Source organism: Mauremys reevesii, linkage group 2 (assembly GCF_016161935.1).
Source record: "Mauremys reevesii isolate NIE-2019 linkage group 2, ASM1616193v1, whole genome shotgun sequence".
In the NCBI taxonomy this organism is placed as follows: domain Eukaryota; kingdom Metazoa; phylum Chordata; order Testudines; family Geoemydidae; genus Mauremys; species Mauremys reevesii.
In genome coordinates this window covers 10,849,014-10,874,045 of record NC_052624.1, presented here as the reverse complement: position 1 = coordinate 10,874,045, position 25,032 = coordinate 10,849,014, and the positions used below count along the sequence as shown (strand labels likewise).

The 25,032-nt window shown below is 41.1% G+C and overlaps 1 protein-coding gene across 13 annotated transcripts in view; it reads left to right on the top strand.

Moving 5' to 3' along the window:
• MINDY4 (MINDY lysine 48 deubiquitinase 4) overlaps positions 1-22,912 on the top strand; it is an 87,136-nt gene extending 64,224 nt beyond the window's left edge. For 6 of the 13 annotated variants that reach the window (XM_039523197.1, XM_039523196.1, XM_039523204.1 and 3 more), the window contains 6 exons: positions 439-600; positions 10,913-11,089; positions 14,935-15,007; positions 19,496-19,601; positions 22,358-22,473; positions 22,596-22,912. In XM_039523197.1, the coding sequence (XP_039379131.1) occupies positions 439-600; positions 10,913-11,089; positions 14,935-15,007; positions 19,496-19,601; positions 22,358-22,430 (591 nt within the window). In that variant the 3' untranslated portion in view covers positions 22,431-22,473; positions 22,596-22,912. Of the gene's footprint in view, positions 1-438; positions 601-10,912; positions 11,094-14,934; positions 15,008-19,495; positions 19,602-22,357; positions 22,474-22,595 lie in introns of all 13 variants that reach the window. The other 7 variants (XR_005593781.1, XM_039523199.1, XM_039523198.1 and 4 more) reach the window with 7 other exon arrangements.
• Positions 22,913-25,032: the final 2,120 nt, after the last annotated feature.

The following is a 25,032-nucleotide window of genomic DNA, read 5'->3' as shown; positions in this document are numbered from 1 at the left end:
AGCCTCTCAAAAAATGTGCACGTCAATTACATAGGCTTAGCATTAATGTTGATACATTTTTTACTCTTACTTTTACAGTACATGTCAGGGCTACTGAAATGATTGACTTAAAATAAGGGTGTGCCAACCAAGAAAGGTTGAGAATAATATTGGATGTAAGGTTGTATTGGATGTAAACTGGCTTCCCTGCCCTAATCTGGCTGGCCTTTTAAATCCAGTTGATGTTTCTTCATTGCACTTTGGGGTCGGAATCCTGAAGCACATCTTTTGAAAAGTCCACTGCTTAGCTGATGCCTTTATTCCAGATAAGGTTAACTCCCCACTTAAATAAAAGCTGTGGTGCAGCCTTAACTATGCTGACCTACCATAATGTGTTGTGTTGATTCTTAGTGAGCTGGCGAGATGTATAGTTGATGACTTTTTTTATATTGTAAACAGGAACTTGTGAACTTGCTGCTGACTGGTAAGGCTGTGTCCAATGTGTTCAATGATGTAATAGAGCTGGACTCTGGAAATGGAAATATCACAGTTTTGAAAGGAATCACTAACCGCAGTGATATCGGCTTGCTGTCTCTTTTTGAGCACTATGATGTTTGCCAGGTATGTACCATTTGCTTTTGAGTTTAGTTTAAAAAGGAAGCAATTTACAAATCTGAAACTTGACATGGACTGAACACTTGCAGTAAAACATTATATTTTGCTTACTGTGCGATTGCACATTTGGGAGCTGTCCTGGATGAATCATCTAGGTGATGCCACCATACAATTCTGGTAATAATAATTGGAGATATACCAATCTCCTAGAACTGGAAAGGACCTTGAAAGGTCATTGAGTCCAGCCCCTGCCTTCACTAGCAGGACCAAGTACTGTTTTTGCCCCAGATCCCTAGGTGGCCCCCTCAAGGATTGAGCTCATAACCCTGGCTTTAGTAGGCCAATGCTCAAACCACTGAGCTATCCCTCCCTCCCAACCTTCTGCTACTTCCACTAATAATAACAGGAACATAGGACACAGGACTGGACAGGACCTCCTGGTTCACTGACTCCAGTTCCCTGCTATTACAAGCAGCCCATCATATAATCACATATATGAACTTATCAAGCTTAGGTTGTTTGTCCCCACTTCTCCTGCTGGGAGGCTGTTGCAGAATCCCACTCCATTAATGGTTAGAAACTGTCTTCTAACCTTGAGCCCAAATATATTCATGACTAGTCTATGCTCCTTTGTTCTTGTGCCAACTCTGTTGTTGATCTTAAATAGCTCTTTCCCTCTCTTGTGTTTACCTCCCTAATGTGTTTGTAGAGAGGAATCAAATCCCTTCTCAGTCTTCATTTTGCTAGACTAATAAAAGACAATGATAATACCTGGCAACATAAAGGGACATGTTTCTTTTCAACACTTAATTTTGAAAATAATATTTTAGTTACATTTAGAATGAAAATGCAAAATTAGATGGAAATTTAAAAAAAAAACAGTAAGAGGAATTAACTGTTGGAACAATTTATGTACAGCTGTAGTGGATTATCCATCACTTGAAGTCATTAAATCATGACTGTGTGTGTTTTTAAAAGATATGTTCTCTCACAACCAGAAGTTATTGGGCTTGACTCTGGAATAGTGTTGGAAATTCTCTGGCCTGTGTTATACAGGGGATCAGACTTGATGATCACAATATTCCCTCTGGCCTTTTCAGTTTAGGGATCTGTGACAAGACAACCATCAAGCAATAAGCTAATAATTTGTTTTAACTGATTGAATGCAAATAAATGTATCTGAAAACAAATCCTGCCTTTAAATGTTTCCCATATGGCTGAAGTTAGTGGGATTTTCTTAACACTGATAAATTCTAGTGTTTCATATTTGTAATGGAAAAAGAGTACTACCGTATTCAGGACTAAAACAATATAGTCAAGAAAATATCCCAACATGATATTAATGTTCAAATTTGATGAATACTGATCAAAACAAAGCAAGGAAAACATTTGCTGCATCTGGTTCATGCTTCTAGTCCTTCCTTAGTATTATTATAAGGACTGTATCACTTCCTTGGCTTGAACCTCAAAAAGATTAACACCTCTTACAGATGTTTTCCATGCTCCAGAGTGAAAGATATGTTGTATGTAGCACAACATTAAGTGAGGTTCGTATAGATTATAACTCACCTACTCCTCCACTCCCCCCAAAAAATTCTACGTTACCAAATCCCAAAACATCTGAAAACCAAACACCTTCAACTTATTCTCCAGATACTACACTTAAAGAATGTGGTGCCTTCTATTAATATGCAGTTGCTTGGGAATTAGAATCATGATCAGCAATATATTTTCCAAGTCAATTATTCTTACTCAGTTGCAGAAACCCCAGTAGACATAATTTCATTTTTCTTGTCTACACTAGTTCAGGCATCTGATGCAAACTTTATTACATTTTATTTGGAACATCTGTCACTGCTGTACATTTGAGTTCTTAGACTACACTGCAATACATGCCGGAGGGAATGTAACAAAAATCGGATTCCAGTGGACTTATGTCACCAGGCCAGGAACTCATTGTCCTGGTTTCAGAATTAAGGGCCAAATTCAACTCTCAGTTACACCAATGTGAATCTAGAGTAGCACCAGGAAAGTCACTGAGGTTGCACTGTATTTACTTTGGTGTAACTGAGAACAGAATTGGGTTCTAAGTCTTTAGAATTGACTGTTTCCTTCATAGCAGCATTTCAGTAAATAGGTTCTGCATGAAATTACAATGTGGCAATGAGAATGGTAACTGGAACCAGAAATGGAAAAGAACAGTAATTTTTTCAACAGTTAGAGGCTTATGTATGTGACTTATAGTGAATCACAGAATGAGAACTTAGGGATGGAAAAGTACTTTGAGGTCATATCCAGTCAATCTCCCAGGTGTAGGATTGTGCCCATTTTCTAGTGTTTTGTGAAGTCTATCTTGAAAAGTCTAAAGCAATAGAGCTACTCTTTAGTTGAATACACTGCACACCATTAAAAACTCAATGTTATCCTCGCTGCAGTGATCCAGACGCTATCATGCCTTTAACCCTCACTGCCTTTCCCCATATCTACTTGATCATATTAGCTCCTCATTTTCCCACTCTTTCCTAACGAGTTAAGTGAGTGATCTGAGAGGAGGACTCAGAACCAAGAACTAATCTTGGCTCTGCCAGTGGTTCCCACTGTGGTGGAAATGGGCATGTTAAACTTTTCTACCTACATTTCTTGATTTAGAAAACTGGGGACAATGACAGTTATCTGTTAACTCAACTTATTCATTAAAATGCCACTGATGGGAAATATTAGCTTCAACCCCTTTGACGCAACCAGCACACTCTGTGCACTAACAAGATCTGCTTTATATTAACTCACAGACTTACTGCACATTCTCTGTCTTCTAGTACTTCGTGTTTATCCGCCCTGTGCAACATTCTTCCCATAACCTTTTGCAGCTAGGAAATTTGTCTGTTTTGCAAGGCACCTCTCACACTTAGATGTATTAGAAGCAACTCATCCAGGGGGAAATGATATCTAACCATCTTAGCTAAGAAATAATTGATGAAAACATGCAAAATGGGAACTGGTGGGCAAGCTTTATTATCCATCAGTTTGGCTTTTTATTGTTCGGTAATGAGCAAGCAGTAGAGATTCTGCTTCATGTATGGATTCTGCAAAGGTACTGTAATATCTCTATAAATTACTGGTGAGCTCCATTTTGGAGAAAAATGTGTGTTCCATTTTAAGGTATCCATCATTTTAAAAAAATTGTTCTTGACTCCTTGTTTATTCAAATCCCTTTCTAGCTTAGAAATGAAATGTGTTTCCTTACAAAAAACTTTTTGTCTTCTATCTCATCCATGGATTTGTTTTCATAGCATTTGTCATTACTGTTGGGATATTAGCATTGATCTGTTTCTAACTTGTTTAACAAAAGACAAAACAAGATTGCAGCATTTCTTTAATTAAACCTTAGATTTTAGAGATTTTCACAGATTTTGCAAGCATATATAGCAGAAAGAGATTGGTCAAATATAGCCCAAATTTCTGTAGCATTGGACTGTCTCTGATACCACTGCGAGTAAAACTTGACTTCTTGAAAATGAAATGTTAAGCTTTTGCACACAGAATGCTCTACCAACCCCTGTTCTCAAAGCCACCCCTGTTATTTTTACATGTATTATTTATGTTGCAGTAGCACCTAAAGACCCCAGTCAGGGTGGGGGCCCATTGAATTAAACATTGTGCACCTACATAATGAAAAGAACCAAAGAGCTTACAATCACCATCCCTTGGACCTACCACTTGCAAATTACGATTGGTGAAGCCTGTAAGTGGTGTGGAAATTCATTATTATTATCTGTCTGTCTTGGATGACACGCTTCACTCAGCACCATGATGTCTGCATGCCTTTTCGAGCACAAATTGAACATGAGTCTTGACCCACAGCCATCACTTCATTTGCTATAGATCTCTTTAATCTGACCTGTGTTAGGCACCACTGATATAATAATTGGTCATAATTGTATGTTGTGGCTGCATATAGGACCTTGTTCAAAACCCACTGCAGTCAATGGGAGTTTTGTCACTTATTTCAGTGAGGTTTGGATTGGACCCATATCTGATCCAATCCTCTCCATTATTTTTCCCCTTTTCACCTCTTTCCTATTTCATCATGCAAGACAGTTCTTCTTCTATATCAAAACTATCCAGTGGCATATTGTTCTGTGTTTGTCCAGCGCTTAGCACAGTGGGGTCTGGGTCCATGATTAGGGCTCTTAGATGCTACCACAATACAAATAATAATATTAATAAATCACATACTGCTTCTGTTATACTCATGACTGTCTATTTCTAGTTTATCTCAAAGGTCTCTGTTTAAAACTTTTTTGTTTCTGGCAGGGCTGGCATATTCTTCTATTTATCAATATTCCCAAACATTCAGAATTGAATTTTGTTTTCTTTAATCTGCTTGAAATCTGTACAGTTTAATGGCCACAACTGATCTGCCCTCCATGCCATCCTGGAGCTGGAAAAAAATACAAGTGCAAGTTCAGTAGGATTGGGGAGTTTTTAAAAGGGGCATTAATGAGTTAGTAAACTATTGCCTTGATCCCAGACAGTGATCTGTGTGGCCAGTCCTTTGCACCCACGTAGAATCCTATTGACTTCAACAGTGGTGCTGGGTGAAATTTTAATAATATATTTGCTGAAAAATGCAGTTTTGTTGACCCAAAACTATTTGCAAATTCATGTTGAGTTCACTGAATAGTTTCAACTGAACTGAAAAAAAACAAAATATTTTGGAAATGTCAAAATAAAACTTTGTTTTCCTACACAGAGTTTTTTTGACTTTCCAATTCACTGGAAATTTTGAAAAAAAAAAACCATGTTTTTGATGTGCCCAAAACAAAACTATATATTTTTTATTTTTCAGAATTGCCAGTGAACTGATTTTATTTATTTATTTATTTATTTTTGCCAAGCTCTACTCAATTGTGCAAGATGGGACTTTGCAGGAGAGGAGCTTGTAAGTGTAACAGTCATACCCAAGCAAACAAAAATAAGGCAGGAAATGGCAGGGTTGATATTATAAATAAATACAATTCAAGTTTAAATAATGTAAAACACAGCAAGCATAAAAATTAAAAACTGTGCTAAATAAGATGGAACTAAAAAGCGTCAGCCATCGTCATTCAGACACCTGGTTTTTTCTGATGCATCCTCTTCCCATCTGAATTATAAACATTACAACGAATGATGAGAACATTGATTGGTTTCAGCTCAATCTGTGTGACTTACTAAAGCACCAAAAACAGAAAAAAAAGCCTCTGCCTCATATGTATTGCTTCTGAAGAAAACTTAGCAAGAATGCAGTTGTACTGTGCTATAAGAAGATAAGATATGAATGGTGAAATATGTGCAGACCAAGAACTTTCACACTGGCAGATACATTGGAAATGATTCTTCCACAGTAAGTGTTGGAGAGGAGAGTTAAATTTGCCATTGTGAAAGTATGAAATTAAGTCAGATGTGTAAAAAGACCACCCATAGAGTTGGAAATTAGTCTTTCTTTGCAGGTGCTCCCTTCTGAAAGGTTGACATTTTCCAAAGATGAAAATTGCCTCAGTGAAATTTACAAGAGTACTTAAGGGATTTGTAAGGGAGGGGCAAAGTGGTAGGGAAGTCTCTGTAAGATTTTAAACATGAAGCATAAGAAGATATCTAACTCCCTATATCCCCCCCACACTTTTTGCTGGCAATAGATTAATAAGCATCTGTCAAAATTGATTAAATATTTTGAAACTGATGCATTATAGTATTTAATTCATTTGCAATACGAATATAGGCTCCTTAAAAGAGGATTCTCTTTATACTTCTCTTCTGTAAAGTACAAAGCATATGGCTGGCCATAACAAAAATTACAATTGTTAAATACTAATAGGTCCAAGAGCCAGATCTCTCTGCAAGCTCTTAGAGTTGGTTTACACTACTGTGGTAAGTCAACCTAAGTTATGCTATTTCAGTTACGTAACTGAAGTTGACACAGCTTAGGTTGACTTACTGCAGTGTCTACACTGCGCTGTGTCATGGGAGATGCTCTCCCACCAACTTCTTACTCTTCACAGGGAGCTGGAGTACCGGATTTGACAGGAGAGTGCTCTGCCATTGACTTAGCAGGTCTTCACCAGACCCACTAAATTGACACCGCTGCATCGATCACAGCAGTGCTGATCTACCAGTAAATGTAGACATGGCCTGAGTAAATAGGCCTTGCCTAAAGATTTTCAGCGGCCCAAGAGGAGACAAGGGAATCTTTGGGTTTTTATTTACACACTCTGAATTCTGCATGTGCATCACTGTGATTTCAGCAGACAAAGATGAATGAGTCTCCTGAGTGTGAGACATCAGGAAAATATGCAAGCTCTTCTTGCTAGTGGGTGAGGCTGGGGTAAACAACTGGCTTCTTTGGCCAGCAAGAGGCAGGGGCACAGAATTAATCTCCTCTTGCAGAAAACTTGGGGTATTTGACTGCCATTATCTTCTTGAAGGTGACTACATCAGAAATAGTATCCAGGGTGGGATTTTCAAAAGCCCTCAATGTTGGCCTAAATTTGAAGTTTGACCATTGACTTCAACGGAAGCAAGTTAGGCCAGCAAATGAGCACTTGTGAACATTCCTCCATTAGTCTAGCATATTCCCCTTCTCACTGTGTTAGTGGTCTCTGGTCTAAAATCTTGGGGAGAGCTGATCGTATTTGTTTCATTGAAACTCTTGATTATCAGTCCAACTAACAACACTGTTTTATGATATAGTTAAGACCAACTCTTCCTCTAGTGTAATTGGTGTAGCTCTGTTGTTTACACTAGCTGAGGATTTGGCATGCAGTGTTTTAAACACTAGTGGAACACTTATTATGTTAATGCAGTATGTGCTTTTAGCTCTTTGTGCAATATACATGTCTGAGGCTGCAGCGTGGGGCATGGGTCACTTGCTGGAAGATTCTCTACATCTTGAAGTCTTTAAACCATGATTTGAGGACTTCAATGGCTCAGACACAGGTTTGATGCAGGAGTGGGTGGGTGAGATTCTGTGGCCTGTGTTGTGCAGGAGATCAGACTAGATGATCATAATGGTCCCTTCTGACCTTCAAGTTTATGAGTCTATGATTCTGCAGGCCTTACTCACATGAGCAGCCCTATTGACTTCAGTGGGACTGTTCAAATGAATAAGAACTAGAGTGGAACCTTGGTTGGAAACCTTTTTCTATGTCCTTAATCTCACATCAGCACCTATTGTTTGAAGCCTTTTGGGCGTTATTTTAGCAGCCATTTATGGGATGACAGCATTGTTACAAGGAAATCACTTACTAGTCACATTTGTCTTTGATTTACATGAATACTAATATAAGCATCTTTGTAAAGTGAAATCTTTTCATCAATTTCCATCACATTTGAAATCTTTTGAAATCTGGGATCTATGTACTTCTCTTATTGTTATCCCTTTTATGAAGTTCTATTTTTTTTAGCTTTTAACTTTGCAAAATTTCTTTTGTACTTTTGAGCCAAGAATTTACAACCCCTCCCTCTCCAAACTATTGAATAAAAGGATGTGTTATGTAGCCATTAACAAAGTAATGAGTCAGGGAACAGTTACTTACTGAGCTAGAGAATTGTTACCTAATATCCCAAGGAACTCTGCTTCAGGAAGATGCTTGATTTTGTGTTTATATAATATTTCAGATGCAAAATACATATCTTATTAACAAAAGTGCATAATTCGCAATGCTGAGAATTTTGTTTAGATTTTTGTAATAGAATGGGCTATACAGCATATGCTGTATTTTTTTCTGATTAGCTCACATTGGTGTCTATAGGCAATGTGCCTGAGAATTGGCAGCAACATTATATATGCAATATATACCATAATGTCCACAGTAGCAAATATACCTGCTAGAACCCTCTCCTGACATCTTTATTCAGTCCCAGGAACTCAGGAATAAAGGCCTTATCAGATCAGATCTAGAGCAGCAGTCCACCTAGTCCGAAATCCTTTCTCTGACAGTGGCCAACACCAGAAGCTTTAGGGAAAGTTGCAAGAAGCCACATACTGGACAGTTATTATGGAACACCAGCCCAAAGGGAAGGGTTCTTTTTAGTTAGTGGATGAGGATTTAGAGCCTTTTTATATATTTTTATTCACCCTAATGTAACTGTGGATATTCTCATTATCCATATAAATGTCCAAACTTCTTTTGAAAATTACTGACCCTCAGAACAAGTAGTTCTGTGTTGCAGGGATGACAATTGACCTTACGTCTCTTTGTAGAGTCATTGTCCAATACCTTGTATCAATGACAGCAGTTTTGCAGAGAATAGAAGTGGCATAAAAACTGTGGCGAAACGGAAGGCTTCAATTTCTGTGGTTATCAGTGCAGCAGTCATCAAGATAAAATTCACAATATTAAAAAAGGAAAAATAATATGAAGGAAAGAAGAATAATGGATCTATGAAAATCAGACATACCATTCTAATGTTAAGCAGTTCTAAAGTTAACATTTGTAAAGCACCTAACACAATAGAGTTGGGGTCTCTAGGCACCACCTCAATAGAAATAATTATAATAATAATAAAAGCTATCCTGTTAACACAGAAGCTTTATTTTTGTCTTTAGTTTCCCTAAACAATTTCTGGAAGATAAAACAGTCAGCAGTTTCATGGGGAAAACAAAGCTGCTTTGTGTTCAGATGCCATATTTCAGTTACAGGAATATAGCAAATAACTAAATATCTTTTATCGGAGGGGTAGCCGTGTTAGTCTGGATCTGTAAAAGCAGCAAAGAGTCCTGTGGCGCCTTATAGACTAACAGACGTATTGGAGCATGAGCTTTCATGGGTGAATACCCACTTCATCGGATGCATGGAACAGATTAAGGCAGGAAAAGAAAATCTAGAATAAATCTCTTATTGACTTCAGTGGATATAGGAGCATGGCCTGAATAATTTACATTTCAGTATGTTGTAAACACCAGAAATATATGTATATTGCACAAATATATATATAGTATATAGACATATATAAAATATACATATATAAAAACATGCACCCCAAGAAGAGTTTTTACCCCAAAAAGGAAGATGTGTCAGAGACTCTATGAAGTCCAGTGGGGACTTTGTTATTGCTATTGATTTTACATGGAAGGTGGTCAAATTCTACAGTGGTGGGCAGCAGGATAAAACCCTATGATTGATAGATAGATAGATAGATAGACAGATAGATAGATAGATGATCGTTCAAGAACCATCAATACTACTGTATTTACTTATATTTCAAACTATTGGGAGATTTAAAAATAATGGCCATTCAAGTAAGTTACACTTCATATTTTTTTCCCATGAAGAATGCTTAGGGCTATATTGTGCCTTTAGTCTGTGGATGGAACTTCCATATGAGATCAGCAGGAGTTGCAAATGTGACTTGAGCGCATGATAGCAATTGAAGGCTAAAAAAAAGAACTGAGGTTTATCAAAAGCGGCCAATACTAATGCGTTGATTTTACTCCATCTGAGAATCTTTCTGTTTTAGTAATAATGGAAATGGTTGTTCAACGTCAAAAGATTGTATTGTTTTATTCTACTCATTCAAAACCAAACCAAACCCCCTGAATTTGAGATGCCAGTGAAAAATGTGTCGCTATGAGGGGATTGTATTCGATTGTAAACTCTTCAGAGCGGGGATTTTGTCTTCCAATATGTCTGTACAGCATCTAGGAATAACTAAATCATCATCATCGAATTACTCTACTCTTTTCAGTGTGGTTTAGTAGCTGCTGCAGGTAACTGGATTCTCCTTGCTTCTGAATGCCAGGGATGGAATCCTGGGCCCATTGAAGCCAATGGGAGTTCTGCCACTGACTTCAGTCAGGCCAGGATTTCACCCTCTGTGAAAAAGAGGTGTTCTTAACTGGGGTTAGCTAACTCAGTTTAAAATAGCAGTCAAGATACAGTAAATCGGCTTTTAACTTAGGTTAGTAACTTGAGTTTAACTTCAGGTTCCTCTATAGGCTTTTAACTCAACCTGCTAAGCTAAGTTAATGGCCAAGTTGCAGTGTCTTCACTGCTAATTTAACCCCTGTTAATTAACCAAAGCTAAGAACACACCTTTGTTGCAGTGAAAAACATACTGTATCTGTGTGTAATCTTGGGCAAATTACTGGACCTAATTGTCCCTCAGTTTACCTAATTGTAAAAATAGGCGAAATAACCCATACCAGCTTTAGCGGTGTACTATGAGCCATAATTAATTAATGTTTGTTGAAAGTGACACATAAGTGAAAATTATTGTTATTTCTATTATTGTACACCATCAACTGTTTTGTTTTTCATGCTCGCTCTCTTTCTTCCAGGTTGGCTGCTATTTGAAGACCCCTAGGTACCCAATTTGGGTCGTGTGCAGTGAAAGCCATTTCAGTGTACTTTTTTGCTTGAGAAAAGACTTACTAGGTGACTGGAAAACGGAACGGAGATTTGATCTCTATTACTATGATGGCCTGGCCAACCAGGAAGAGGAAATACGGTTAACGGTTGGTATGTATAGGAGAACCTTTGCATTTCCTCCACAGTGACAGTAACAGAATCACACCTGAAAGAAGAGTCCTGATAATATAACCCAAATCTAGCCAGCTGTTGATGGTATCAGACTATTAGAGGTTTGGTGCTCATTGCCTAGCTTTCCATTATTAGTTACAATAAATAGTGGTTCACGTCATGATAATTTTGAGGTTAAGGGCCCTTAAATGTTTAAAAGTGCGCAGGCACTATTTCCCAGAATCTCCTACACCCTTAAAGAAAGCTGATTTCTAAGGGCTAGATTGTGACCTGGTCTATCCAGACTCACAGGGCCATAAACCAGTTGTGAGTTTGGATAGGCTCTATATGTCTGCAGGCGCAGGGGACAAAGTAGATACTGCAGGCTCAGTATTTCCCCCTCCCCTTGCAGGAGAGGTGGAAAATGGCAGAGAGGGTGGGGAATGGTTACAGCCTTAGCTTGAACCTTAATGCTCCTTGGGGACAGCTGAGTTGGTGCAGGGAATATAGTAATCTGCTGCTAATAAGGTCCAATTCCTTCCTTGGACTGCTTGTGAGGCAGCACACCTACACACTACACTGCCCGTTAGTCATGGCTAGTTGTAAATGGGCAATCTGGCCACTCATTAAACAGAGCTGATGTGCCTAACCTTGAGAGTTGCAGTGTGGAGTAGTGGGTGCTCAGGAGCACCTTTCAAGATTTGGTCTTTGGTAAGTGAAAGTGTAGCAGCACCATAGTTTGTATCTTCTTACTCAAATTCACCTAGAATCCACCCTACTGGGATGATTATGATGGTTCTAGGTTATCTCAGTGATGAGCTGCCAAAATCTTAGGAGCCGGTTCTCTACCGGTTCTTCGGTGGCGAGTCCTTCACTCGCTCCGGGTCTTCGGTGGCACATCGGCGGCGGGTCCTTCAATGCCGCTGAAGACCCAGAGCGAGTGAAGGACCCGCCGCCGAAGTGCCGCCAGTGAGTACAAGCCCGTTCTGGCAGGGAACCGCCCAGTGAGTACAAGCCCCACATGCCTCCCAAAACAGTCTATCTCCCCCATCCGATCCCCACCCACGTCCTGCCCCTACTGCCCCCTCAGAACCATCAACCTATCAACCCCCCCACTCCTTGTCCCCTGACCACCCCTTCCTGAGACCCTCCACCCTAACTGCCCCCCAGGATCCCACCCCCGACCCCACTCGCCCTGCTCCCTGTCCCCTGACTGCCCCAACCTCATCCACCACCACCCCAACAGAACCCCGGAACTCCCATGCCTACCCAACGCCCCCCATTCCCCGTCCCCTGACCGCCCACCCAGAACCTCCATCCCCTCCAACCGCTCCCTGTCCCTTATCCAACCCCTCCTCCCAGCCCTGGCCCGGTCCCCTTACCATGCTGCTCAGGGTAGCTTGTATGAATGCCACGCGGTTCGCTGGAGCTCGCAGCCCAACCCCCTTACCATGCTGCTCAAAGTGGAAGGAGCTGCAGAGCTGCCCAGGAGCGGTCCAGAGCGCAGGCGCTGGCGGCGCGGCACGCTGAGGCTCTGTGAGAGTGGGGAAGGCAGGGGAAGGGCCAGGGGAGCCTCCCCAGCTGGGAGCTCAGGCGGGCCAGACAGGACGGTCCCGCAGGCCGGAGTTTGCCCACCCCTTAACAACCGGTTCTAAACCGGCTTCTACATTTAACAACTGGTTCACGTGAATCGGTGCGAACGGGCTCCAGCTCACCACTGGGTTATCTCCATAAATAAACAAACTTCCAGGTACTCATATGTGGTCTATTTCAGAAGTGAGCAGACTTACTAGCATATATCGTAGAAAGGGCCACTAGGAGAGAACATTTATTATAAATAGCTCCTGCTACCCTTACACACAGCTACTACATTTATTTTTTCATATGCCCCCAATTTTTTTGAAACGTTTGCTTCTCGGGCTGACCTTTTCCGTGATTTTTTCCAAAGTTTTTTGTAAGTTTGAGAAAAAACATTTCAGTTTTTGTGTTATTGAAAAGCAACAACACACCCTTTTGGTTCAAGCAAGTCTTATTAGTTGTCCATGGTCAAGGAGAACCCTTACTTATTGATTGTTTCTAACAGCGGAGAGCTTCAGTTTGTGGCAAGGACATCTTTTGTCAGTATAGTAGTAGAGACCTAGGTTCTATTTACACCTCTGCTACTAACATCTGTGTACTTGGGCAAGTCACTTCACTTCTGTTGTTCTTAGTTTATCCATCAGTAGAACAGGAATAATAATACTTGCTCACACTTTGAGATCTGTGGATGAGAAATTGCTAATTATTATTTTGTGTATTGTTTCTTTGTACCATTCAGCCAGCTCTTATGACTCCAATTTATTTCTCCTCTGGAATTAGGCTTGGATTCAGAAGTATGTTTTAAATTTAAGGCATCACACCCCCAAATGGTTTGCACTACTAAATCTTTTCTTATCTTTGGAATTTTGCAGTATGGCATTAACTCCAAATAGTTTCACCATTCCAGCTAGAAAATCTCTCCAAGAGTCCTCTGAGCCTGTTGTGTGTCTTTGGAGATAGACATCCTGCTCAGTACAAACTTTGTTTGATCTTGAGAAATGTTGGCGTTCTTTAACATCTCCTAAAAAGTGGAACTGAGTCTTCTGAGGCTGTATGCACTGTGCTTTCTTTGACCAGATGTGCAAAAGTGGTGTTGCTTGAAATGATGCCCTTCGCCCAGGGCTGTCGTTTCTAACAAAGAAGGCAGGATCAAGGCCTGGTAAAGCCTTTTGCAAAAATAGAGAAAGGGTCAAGAAGTGGCAAGCAGACGTAACTTCATTTGGAGTGGACCAGAACACAATCGATGTCGGACTTTACTGATGCACAGTCTCATGCTAGCCCTTTGCATAGGGGCAGATTTTATCTGTGGTGCTCACTCATATGGACCCATTTCCTGCACGTTAGAGAGAACACCTGTTATCTCTTTCCAAAAAATAGAGCAAATCCGTGGTCGCAGAACTTCACTCTGCCTTTACAGGGTAAAAAGGGCCTTCTTCCCCACAGAAAGTCCTACTCAGATATAGGCGGCAAATAGGCTCATTTATTTGGAGCGAACGATGCACTCCATGAGAACTTTACATGACTCTCATGTTTCACCTATGTGCCTTTGTCAGTCATTCAGGGAATCTCTGTGGGTTCAGGGATATTTATTATATATTTTACACAGAACTTTCAGAAAAGAACAACTTTTTTTGGACTTCTGGAGAGATGTTGCTGATCTTTACAATGATTACAGGTGATGACCATCTATGTAGCTTACCCCATTCAAACATCCTTTGAACTCAGAACTCTTTAAAACTCTTTAAAATGGGGTTCTCAGGAGAATACAGTCATTTACTAATGAGGCTATTGGGTATTGCATGTATATTGATTGCTGTACTTTCCGTTAAAAAGAGTCTTGTCCCACATTTAAGAAGAGAGGTCCTGTGTGTGCCACTATAGGCTTTGTGGGAAAATGATCGGTAAAACATAATTGGTTCTGAATGGCAGGGTACCATTTTTAAATAATAGAAGTAAAACGTATGAGGTTTTCAGACTATCATACTTTTCTTTAAACTACACCTTTGCTCATAGTACATTACCAGACTCATCCTGAACGGAATCAGTGAATTTATGATAATATTTGATCTGCCATCCCATGCTAATACTAACTGTTTGCAGGATTTGGAAAGAGGATTTAGCATGTAGATTGTAAACTCTTTGGGGCTGGGACTATCTTCTTGTTCTGTGTTTGTATGGTGCCTAACACAGTGGGGCTCTGATCCATGATGTTGACTCCCAGGCATGATGATGGTGATGATAAATATCTGAAATGTCTCTGCAGATACAGTTCAGCCTTACACTGAAGATAAAGAAAATGACCTTATTCCTCCACTTGAGCACTGTATTAGGACAAAGTAAGTAACCCTCATCTAAAATTTTACAGCACTGATAGTTTCAGTTCTCTAAATTTTTTCTCAGGATGAGGTTTTGACTTGCCATAAAATAAGCATAGTCGGCAGAGTCATACAGAGTTGTTGGTTAACATAAAGAAAGGACCTCAATGAGCCAGAGCTGGATAACAAAACATCAGAAATAGGGTTCCAGTCCTGTATGATGTTATGATGACCACATTAATGGGCTGGGATGTTCAATTCAGTGCTTAAAGAAACCTTCAGTAAATCACTAAGAGCTGGTTGTATTGCAGTAATTCTCCTTGACTTCCATAGGACCAGATTTGGGCCCCCAAAAACAATGTGTTATAAGAGCACAAAATGCATGAACATAAGAACAGCCATACTGGGTCAGACCAAAGGTCTATCTAGCCCAGTATCCTGTCTTCTGACAGTGGCCAATGCCAGGTGCCCCAGAGGGAATGAACAGAACAAGTCATCATCAAGTGATCCATCCCCTGTCGCCCATTCCCAGCTTCTGGCAAAAGGAGTGAAAAGGAGAAGAAAAGCCCTTTTTTCTGTCCTTTTAAATGTCCAGATTCAAAGCACAGGGAAGCACGAGCAACTGTAATATGAATGGGATTTAGACATGAATGGGGAAAAAAACCCAGTAACAGGGCAGACAATGCTGTGAGCTTAACAGAGCAAAGATAAACATGCATGCTTTAAATAAAACATGAACATGGGGGCAGAATAGGGTATTTGTATGGTTACTCATAAATATAGTGGATATGCTGCTATAATAGCATTAACTCAGACAGCTGATGGTATAGAGGTCATCCTGGTGATGGCCATTATAGGTAAGGCTGCCGAACAGTTTCTATTATAATTTTCTGTTTTCACATGCTCACAACTTTCTGAAACATTCAAGCTTTTAACCAAAATATTCCCTGCTTGGGGTTAGCCCGATGGTGCTTTTATTTATTTATTTATTTTTATTGAAGGTTTGAGTAAAATCCTTTTTATCTTGGTGATGGTGAAAAAAATCTCAAATATGTCCATAGTAAAAAAAAATTTGAGCACTCTTTCTTTTATTGTGATAACTACAACCCCCCCCCCACACACGCTGCAGTCCTGGCTTTTTAACAGGCATCTATGAGGCGTACGTGATTTCTCAAGATTGCAAAAGACCATGTTTTTACACAATGATTGTTTGAAGAAATGGGACTGAGCATGCACAATAGAAATTGGTTTTTGTTTTGTTAGGTAAACTCTTAGGCCAAATTCTGCCCTCAAATATGCACAACTCCCACTGCAATGGAAATTTCATGCACATATTGGAGGACAGATTTTGGTACTTAAAAATAAGTGTGGTGGTCATGGTTGTGCAGATATTTAAGGGCTTAATCCAGTTCACACATTGAAGTGGATGAGAAGATTCCCACTTGTGTCAGTGGAAAGGGAGGGGGATTATGTGCGTAACTAGCTAAACTAAGAAATGTATCCTCTCCACTGGCAGAGCTTGGAAAATCCCGTAACTGGGTATCTCTGAAGCAAGAAACATACACACATCATTGGTGAAGACTGTAGCACTTGTTAAATCAGCAACACAAACATCTCCACATTTTTTAATTTCCTATTGTCATCACCTCCCCTCCCCCAGTTTTATTTTTAAAAACAAACTGGGACATTAACTCAAACACCATTGCAATGCAAAGCTGATATTACACAGTCAACATCACAAAAAGTTAGAAAAGGCAGATCATAACATTACAACAGATACATTGGCACAGCTACATTGCATGTATGGGATGCCTCTATTTTCATGACCTGGCTAAACACACAGCCTAACAAATGACACAAAAAGAACAGGATTACTTGTGGCACCTTAGAGACTAACAAATTTATTTGAGCATAAGCTTTCGTGGGCTACAGCCAACTTCATCTGATGCATAGACTGGAACATACAGCAAGAAGATATTTATACATACAGAGAACATGAAAAGGTGGAAGTACGCACAGGGCCAGTGCAACCATTTAGGCGACCTAGGCGGTCGCCTAGGGTGCTGGCATTTGGGGGGCGCCAGCATTTGGGGGGCGCCATTTTCTTCGGCAGCGACTGCGGCAACTGGCTCTTCGGCCACCCTGGTCACCGCTGGCATTTAGGTGGAGGGAGCTGGGGCAGGGGAGCGCGGGGAGGGCCGCCTGCAGCAAGTAAGTGGGGGGCGGCACGCAGGGGAACTCCCCACCCCACCTCACCCTGCCCCACCTTCTCCTCGAGCATGCCGTGGCCGCTTCACTTCTCCCACCTCCCAGGCTTGCAGCGCCTACGCTGATTAGCGCCGCAAGCCTGGGAGGCAGGAGAAGTGAAGCAGCCATGGCGTGCTCGGGGAGGAGGAGGGGCAGGGGTGAGCTGGGGTGGGGGGGGTGCCTCAGGGTGGAGGGTGGGGGGTGGGGAGCTGCCGCAAGGGGGCGCCTCAGGGTGGAGGGGGGAGCTGCCATGGGGGGGCGCCTCAGGGTGGGGGCGCGGGGTGGGGGAGGGCGCAAGGTGGAAGTTTTGCCTAGGGCGCAAAACATCCTTGCACCGGCCCTGAGTACGCATACCAACTGTAAGAGTCCAATCAATTGAGATGAGCTATCATCAGCAGGAGAAAAAAAACTTTTGAAGTGATAATCGAGATGACCCATAGATTTCCCCATGTTAAGTATCCTCACACCTTTTATGGGTCATCTCGATTATCACTTCAAAAGCCCACGAAAGCTTAAGCTCAAATAAATTTGTTAGTCTCTAAGGTGCCCCAAGTACTCCTGTTCTTTTTGCAGCTACAGACTAACACAGCTGCTACTCTGAAACCTAACAAATGACAGTTTAGGATGTGAAACCTATACCCGAAGAATACACAGGATGGGCAATGCAGACAAAGTTAAATTTGTTGTTATAATCAGTTTGTTTCCTGGCTTTTGGAGATTGCCACCTTGCAACACAATTCTACACAGCCTTTTTTTAAACTTTTCCCTACATTAATTTTTAGAGGGTGGAATTAAAAATGAATTCCACTATCAACAAAAAGAACAGGAGTACTTGTGGCACCTTAGAGACGAACACATTTATTTGGGCATATACTTTTGTTGGCTAAAACCCACTTTATTTGGGCATAAGCTTTCGTGGGCCAAAACCCACTTAGAGTCTAAGGTGCCACAAGTACTCCTCGTTCTTTTTGCTGATACAGACTAACACGGCTACCACTTCTGAAATCTGTCCGCTATCAACGTCTCTGGTTGCGTCAGTTCTAAGCACGAAAGGCTGTTTCATTGATCTGTCTGTCTGTCTAGCGCTCTTATTGATAAGTTGCTAATCATTGTACTGTAGCCTGTCAGCAGGCAGCCAATCAACGAGTAGCAAATCTAGAGGGTAGTCATGTTACACTCCTTCCCCCAGCCCCCATTTGATTACTGTGTTTCTTAGAATCACCAGAAGGTGCAGAGGGAAAATGAAAAACAAAGATTGTGTGTTCTTATGTGTAACAGAAAATCCATATGCTAAGTATGATCTGGAAACAAAGGTTATTATAAAGTAGGCACTGAAGTATACATGCAGAGAGAAAAAGAGAGCGAGAGAGAGAAGGAAAAATACTTTATATGATATAGGCAGAGCAGAGGAAATACTTCAAAAAACCCCTTGTAAACAAAAACAATCCCTAGTCCCTACTTGATCCCTGTTGCCATAAAACTCTCACTATAGATGCAATAATAGCTGCAAGATTTGGGGGAAGTTTTTTTTGCCCCTCTAGATTCTCAGAACCAAGAAGTTTTGCGGAGGACTCCCATCCTAGATTGGGGTTTTCAAGAGAACTCAATTTTTCCCTTTCTTCCCTGCTAGTCTGTTCTGTTCTATACAGGTTCTTACATCATGTCCATCACCGTAGTAACTGAGAACCTTCCAGTAGAGCAGGAATCAGTTTCAACTAACATCTGTCATGTGTGGTTTGTTCTCTCATCCTCTTCCTAGGGGGAGAAATGGGTGTGCAGTGCAGGGTTTTTGTTTGTTCTTTTGAGGGGCATTTTGAGGGGGAAGGTGTTTTAATTTTATTTTAATGTCCATGTTGCTCTGAGAAGACAAGGTCGGAGAAGTGCAGTTTGCCTTTGGAACAGGAGGCAACACAGTCTGAACGTTGCCTCCTGATGTCGCTTCCAACTGCAAACTCCCAACCAAGGACTCAGAGCAACCACATGCCCTTCCATTGTGCCTCCCAGCTCCAGACATCTGGGGAAGCAGTTAGATTCTGACCAAAAGATGCCTGGAATGTGCGTCCTTGGGTTGTTCTGGCGATGCCGTGCAGACTTCAGTAGAACACGCTTGTATTGTAGTCCCTGTCCTCAGTTGTTTTCTGTCTTCAGCGGTGGAAATATCATCTGTCAGCTCTGCCTGAGGGGAGAAAACTTTGATCTTACTTTATCATCTAAATTCAGCAATACATTTTATTAACCCATAGCCTCTACCTTCCTCTGCAGTTTCCGGGCTATACAGTAGCAGAATACAGCTGTTGTCTTTTGAAGTGACACACTCCACTGGGACAATAGGGATGTACCAAATACCATATGCAGGGCAGCACTGCAGGTACATTTCACCCCAAGTTACTCACACATTATGCAACAGCCAAATAATTAGCACAGCACCAGCTTTATGAACTTTATTCTAGACTGAATGCTCTGGAAGGGCTTAATTCAGGTTCCTTTGGAGTCAATGGCAACACTCCCATTCACCTCAATGGGCTTTGGACGAGTCCTCAAGTGAATGGCCTGAGTAAGAGTTTCTTGTTATTGTTAATCTGATAAAGTAGAATTGAGTCAGAAGCAAAAATGCCAGGGTAGAGTTGAGGTAGGGTAGCATGGGGGGAAAGCTCAAACTGCCACACTCCATGCCCTGCCTGTTCTGCCAATAAGGAAAGAACTTGCCCCGCACCTGACAGTTCAACACTTGGTGTGAGTTCATGAAAGGAAAAATACTGACATTCCAGCATCTTCAACTCAAGCTTTTATGGGAGGTGAACAGCAAAGGGATTTTTTTTTTTGCAGCCTACCAATAGCTCAAGGGAAGTGGTTTGTAAATCAGTAAGGAAAATCAGTGTTGTTATGGGAGTTGTCCTGACTTTTTCCACAGAATATTTTTTCTATTTTTGTTTTTGCTGAATACTTAATTAGAAAGAAAAACTTCGTCAGTGTAACATGACTAACATGTGTCTCAATGTGCAGCAGGAAGAGTGGTGTCTGCCATAACTATGGTATTTCAGTACTTTAGTTCATTGCACATTCACTAGAGTGCTTTTTCTACCATGTGGTTTTGCATTTGCCAATCCAGGCAGTTGTATCATATCATCCCACCAGCTCCTGATGATGGAAGATGATGTGGCAGGGAGAGCGTGCATGGAACGGTGATGTGTCTGAGCTCTGTAGCATTGTCAAAGAGGCCAGGAGAGGATGGGGATTATATTTCTTAGCCACATATTTCTGCTTTTTTGGTCACATCAGGAAGGATGTTGATAAATTGGAGAGGATTCAGAGAAAAGCCACAAGAATGATTAAAGAATTAGAAAGCCTGCCTTATAGTGATAGACTCAAAGAGTTCAATCTGTTTAGCTTAATAAAGAGAAAGTTAAAGGGTGACGTGATTACAGTCTAGAAGTATCTACATGGGGAACAACTATTTAGTAATGAGCTCTTCCATCTAGCAGAGAGAAGTATAACACTATCCAATGGCTGGAAGCTCTAACTAGACAAATTCAGACTGGAAATAAGGCGTAAATTTTTAACAGTGAGGGTAATTAACTATTAACAACTAGTAACAATTTACCAAGGGTCATAGTAGATTCTTCACCACTGACAATTTTTAAATCAAGATTGGATGTTTTTCTAAAAGCTGTCCTCTAGGAATTATTTTGGGGAAGTTCTGTGGCCTGTGTTATACAGTTCAGACTAGATCACAATGGTCCCGTCTGACCTTGGAATCTATGAATCTCTTTCTGAACTTTTTGCAGTGATTCCAATGTGATTCCAATTCAAAAGTCCACAAGACTTTCAAGCCAGATCAAAGTAACTGGTGTTTGGAATGTATTAGACTGGAGGTGACTCATTTTCAGAGGCTTCCAAACAGGCACTTGCAAATATTACATGTACAAGTGGCTGTTTGTATGTGTAGCTCATGTAATGCTTCATCTAAATACCCAATTGTACTCTCCATGGGCCTGATCTTCAACCCAATGAGGTTATCAGTAAGACTCCCATTGACTTCAATGGACTTTGGATCAAGCCCGGTGTCTTTCTCTAAATTTGACAATACCTAGCACACTTTGGATTCTACTGCAAATTACTGAATAAATATGTTGATGTATACAGATGTAGAGGCCCATTTGAAAATGCTCTCCTAAATATGTATCTTAGCATTATTTCTAGGGCAGGGCAGTGGCAGATAAGAGAAGATATAGAATTTTCCAGTAGACGTGTGTCTATTGAGCATTTGAAAGAAATAAACACTTGCAGCAGCAGCAAAATGTACTTTCCTGGGCTTAGGGTCACAAATACAAATCACATATTCAGAGGCCCATCTATTTAGGAATGTGCAAATTGCCTAGTGGCATTTGAGAGTTTAGAGCAGTAGTAGTTGCTTAGGGGATAACCCTTATAGAGATCACTAAGGCCTGGTCTACACTGGGGGGGGGGCGGTCAAACTAAGGTACGCAAGTTCAGCTAGCTGAACTCGAACTACCTTAGTTCGAACTACTCACTCGTCCAGACGCCGCGGGATCAAAGTCCGCGGCTCCCCCGTCGACTCCGCCACCGCCGTTTGCGGTGGTGGAGTTCCGGAGTCGACGGAAGCACGTTTGGAGTTTGATATATCACATCTAGATGAGACGCGATATATCGAACTCCGAGAAGTCGAACGCTACCCGCCGACCCGGGCAGGTAGTATAGACGTAGCCTAAGAGACCACAAGAAAGATGTGTCAAATCTTTTGGGGGGAGTGAAGTTAAGGCAGAAGACAGTATATAATAGGAACAACTATTTGATTTTAAGTGTGTGCCTCTGATTACAGTGGAAGGGGAAGATAAGGAGTTTTCAAGTGTGTCCCTCCTTTGTTTCTCATCTGATGCTTGGCCTTATCAAAGTTTAAATAAGACCAGTAATATTATTCCCAGAAAACACAGTAGGAAGCCTGGAATTTCGGTAGTAAACTGGGATTTGAAAAGGAGTCTAAGTAGGGAGCTGCTCCAAATCCCATTGAAATCTAATGGGAGTTGGGTACCTAACTCCCTCAGGTGCCTTTCAAAGTCTCATCCTTGAATATTAAGGGCAGAAACCTAATACGAGACCTCTTAGTCTCCAGGCCAAGTCAGTTTTGGGGCCCCTTCTGCAGAGAGTGCCAGCCAGCATGCAAATGGGTTCCAATTGAAGCCGTGGTTCCAGAGAGGTGGATTCCTGTTGAATACACAAAGGTAGTGGTTGACTTTAATGGGTCCACCCCAATTAAACACACCCGACACTATTTTTTTTGGAGGAGCACCACTCCAGCTGGCACCATAACCCATTAGAATAAAACAATCTCTTTCGTCCTTAGGTGGAAAGGAGCCGTTATTGACTGGAATGGCACAGAACCCATCTTGTGACTGAACTGAAATAAAAGGAAACTGCTAGAACAGCATGCTCTTATTCTCACCAGTAAGGAAGCAGGGGAAAACTCCTGGCCGCTTTTGCAATGTATGGTGAAGCTGAGTGACATGCTGCATGCAGGCGGGAAGAATTTCACCTTGCGCTTCAGATATTTCATCCATTGCGTAAACATCATTTACGTAAATTCTCTGTCACTTCCTTTTATGCACAATGCGTGAAAGTAGACAGAACCTCCACTGCCAAAATAAACTTTCAGACAAAGCAGTAAAGCTGTCAGCTTCTACTTGAGTTCCATTGCTGGGTTCATTCTGCATCTTGCAAGTTTCTCCAAAGATCAGACAAAAGAAGCCGCACCCAGATTTCTTTGACATTGGCTTTTCCTTCCTCCCCCTCACAGCCCCCACCCAAGAAAACCAAGGTACAAATGTGAAGCACTGCTAGAGAAAGAAGTTATCTTCTTTCACTAGTTTTTGTAGTTCACACTTTCCAATGAACTGGTTATTAACACCGTAGGCACTTGCAGTATGGCCTGGAATACAGACACAATTTTTGTACTAGTGTAACTAGGTGGGGATATAATATTTACTGATATCATTATACTGGTACAAGCCCTAGTATGGAAGCCAGTTATACCAATATAAGTGTCCTTATACCAGTAGAATTTATTCCTCTTCCTGTACAGGCGACTATGTCTATATTATGAAGAGCTGCAGCCATAGCTATGTCAGTCTGAGATTTGAAGAGGGAGATCTCTGACCAACATAGCTGTGCCAGGAGAAGCTCCTAGAGTAAATACAGCAATACCGGCAAAACTTTGCTTTTACTGATATAGCTTGTTTCACGCATGGGGGGTGGTTTTACTATATCAGGACAAAGTGCATCTATGCTAGCACAGCTGCATCTACACTAGAGATATCTCTACACTACTGAGACTATGGGCTTGTCTTCACTATAGAGCTAAATCAGCACTGCTGCAATCAATGCAGCAACATCAATTTAGTGGGTCTAGTGAAGACATGCTCAATCGATGGGAGAGCACTCTCCCATCGATTTCTGTACTCCACCTCAATGAGAGGCGGAAGCAATGTTGGCAGGAGAGCGTCTCTCATTGACATAGTATAATGTGGGCCCCGCGGTAAGTAGATCTAAACTACGTCTCCTTGAGTTACGCTACTAATGTCACTCAAATGGCATAGCTTAGATCGACCATCAACGTTAGTGTAGACCTGCCCTAAATTGGTATAGCTGTGTTGGCATACCTATGTCACCATAGCCATGTAGTGCAGACACAGCCTATTCTGACAGAAGAAGTTTTTCTGTTGGTGTAGGAGCACCACCTCCCTGAGCAAAGTTAGCTATGCTGGTGGAAGCCCTCTTTCATCAACATAACTGTCTACACTGGGGATTATGTCAGCATAGCTAGGTCCATCGGTGTGGTTTTTCAACCCCCTGACAGACTGATGTCCATATAACTTTTCACTGTAGCCCAGGCCTCAGATCACTTTGCTTGTGCAGTATACTGGCATCCTGTACAGGTAAATGGTTCTAGTGTAGACGTAGCTGGAATAAGCTATGCCACTATAGGCACTTTTATACTGGTATACCTGCATCCACACTAGGGGTGTTGTACCACATGAACTATTCTGACATAGTTAAAGCCATACCACTTTTGTGTGTAGATAAGGTCTAAGATGTTTTGCCCCTTCGCAACTGTAAAAAAACAGAGGCACCATAATGTTCTACATTTAAGATGCACATATCTGTGACAGGTACTGTTCCTAACAGTTAAATAAAAGGCATGTGTGAAAACATATTCTTTCAGTTAATCCAGAGGCTACCAAACCCAGAGCTAGGGGTTCGTGAATGAACTGTGTGAGGGTTATGTTGCAAATAAAATGTGCAGAACTGGGCTAGATCAATCAAAGGAACAATGGAACAAAAAATTTGAAACAAAGCAACAATATTAGTTACTAATGGAAAGGCAACAGAGAAGTGGTGTATCTATCATTTATTCCTATGCCTTTGGAAGCAACTCTCATAAAATGTCTGTTTTTTATGTTCAAAATGGTACCCTAGGAATATCCATTTTTTCAGTTATCCACTTTGTCATCATTTAATATTTAGTTTCTACTTTTCTATCAATAATAGTAAAATTTTTCAGACTGAATTTTCAGATTAAAACTTAATTTTACATTCGCATATATTCAGACAAGTTACAGCAGAGTATTCAACTACACAGAAACATATAGACACCTAGGGAAATTATCACTAGCTATAGATTGATGAGCCTGTCTGAATGTGAGACAGGACACCAAAGAGAATTTTTTTTTAGTATAAAAAGTCTTTGGATATGTATCCTCCTTCTCTGTTGCTTCCAGTTCCCA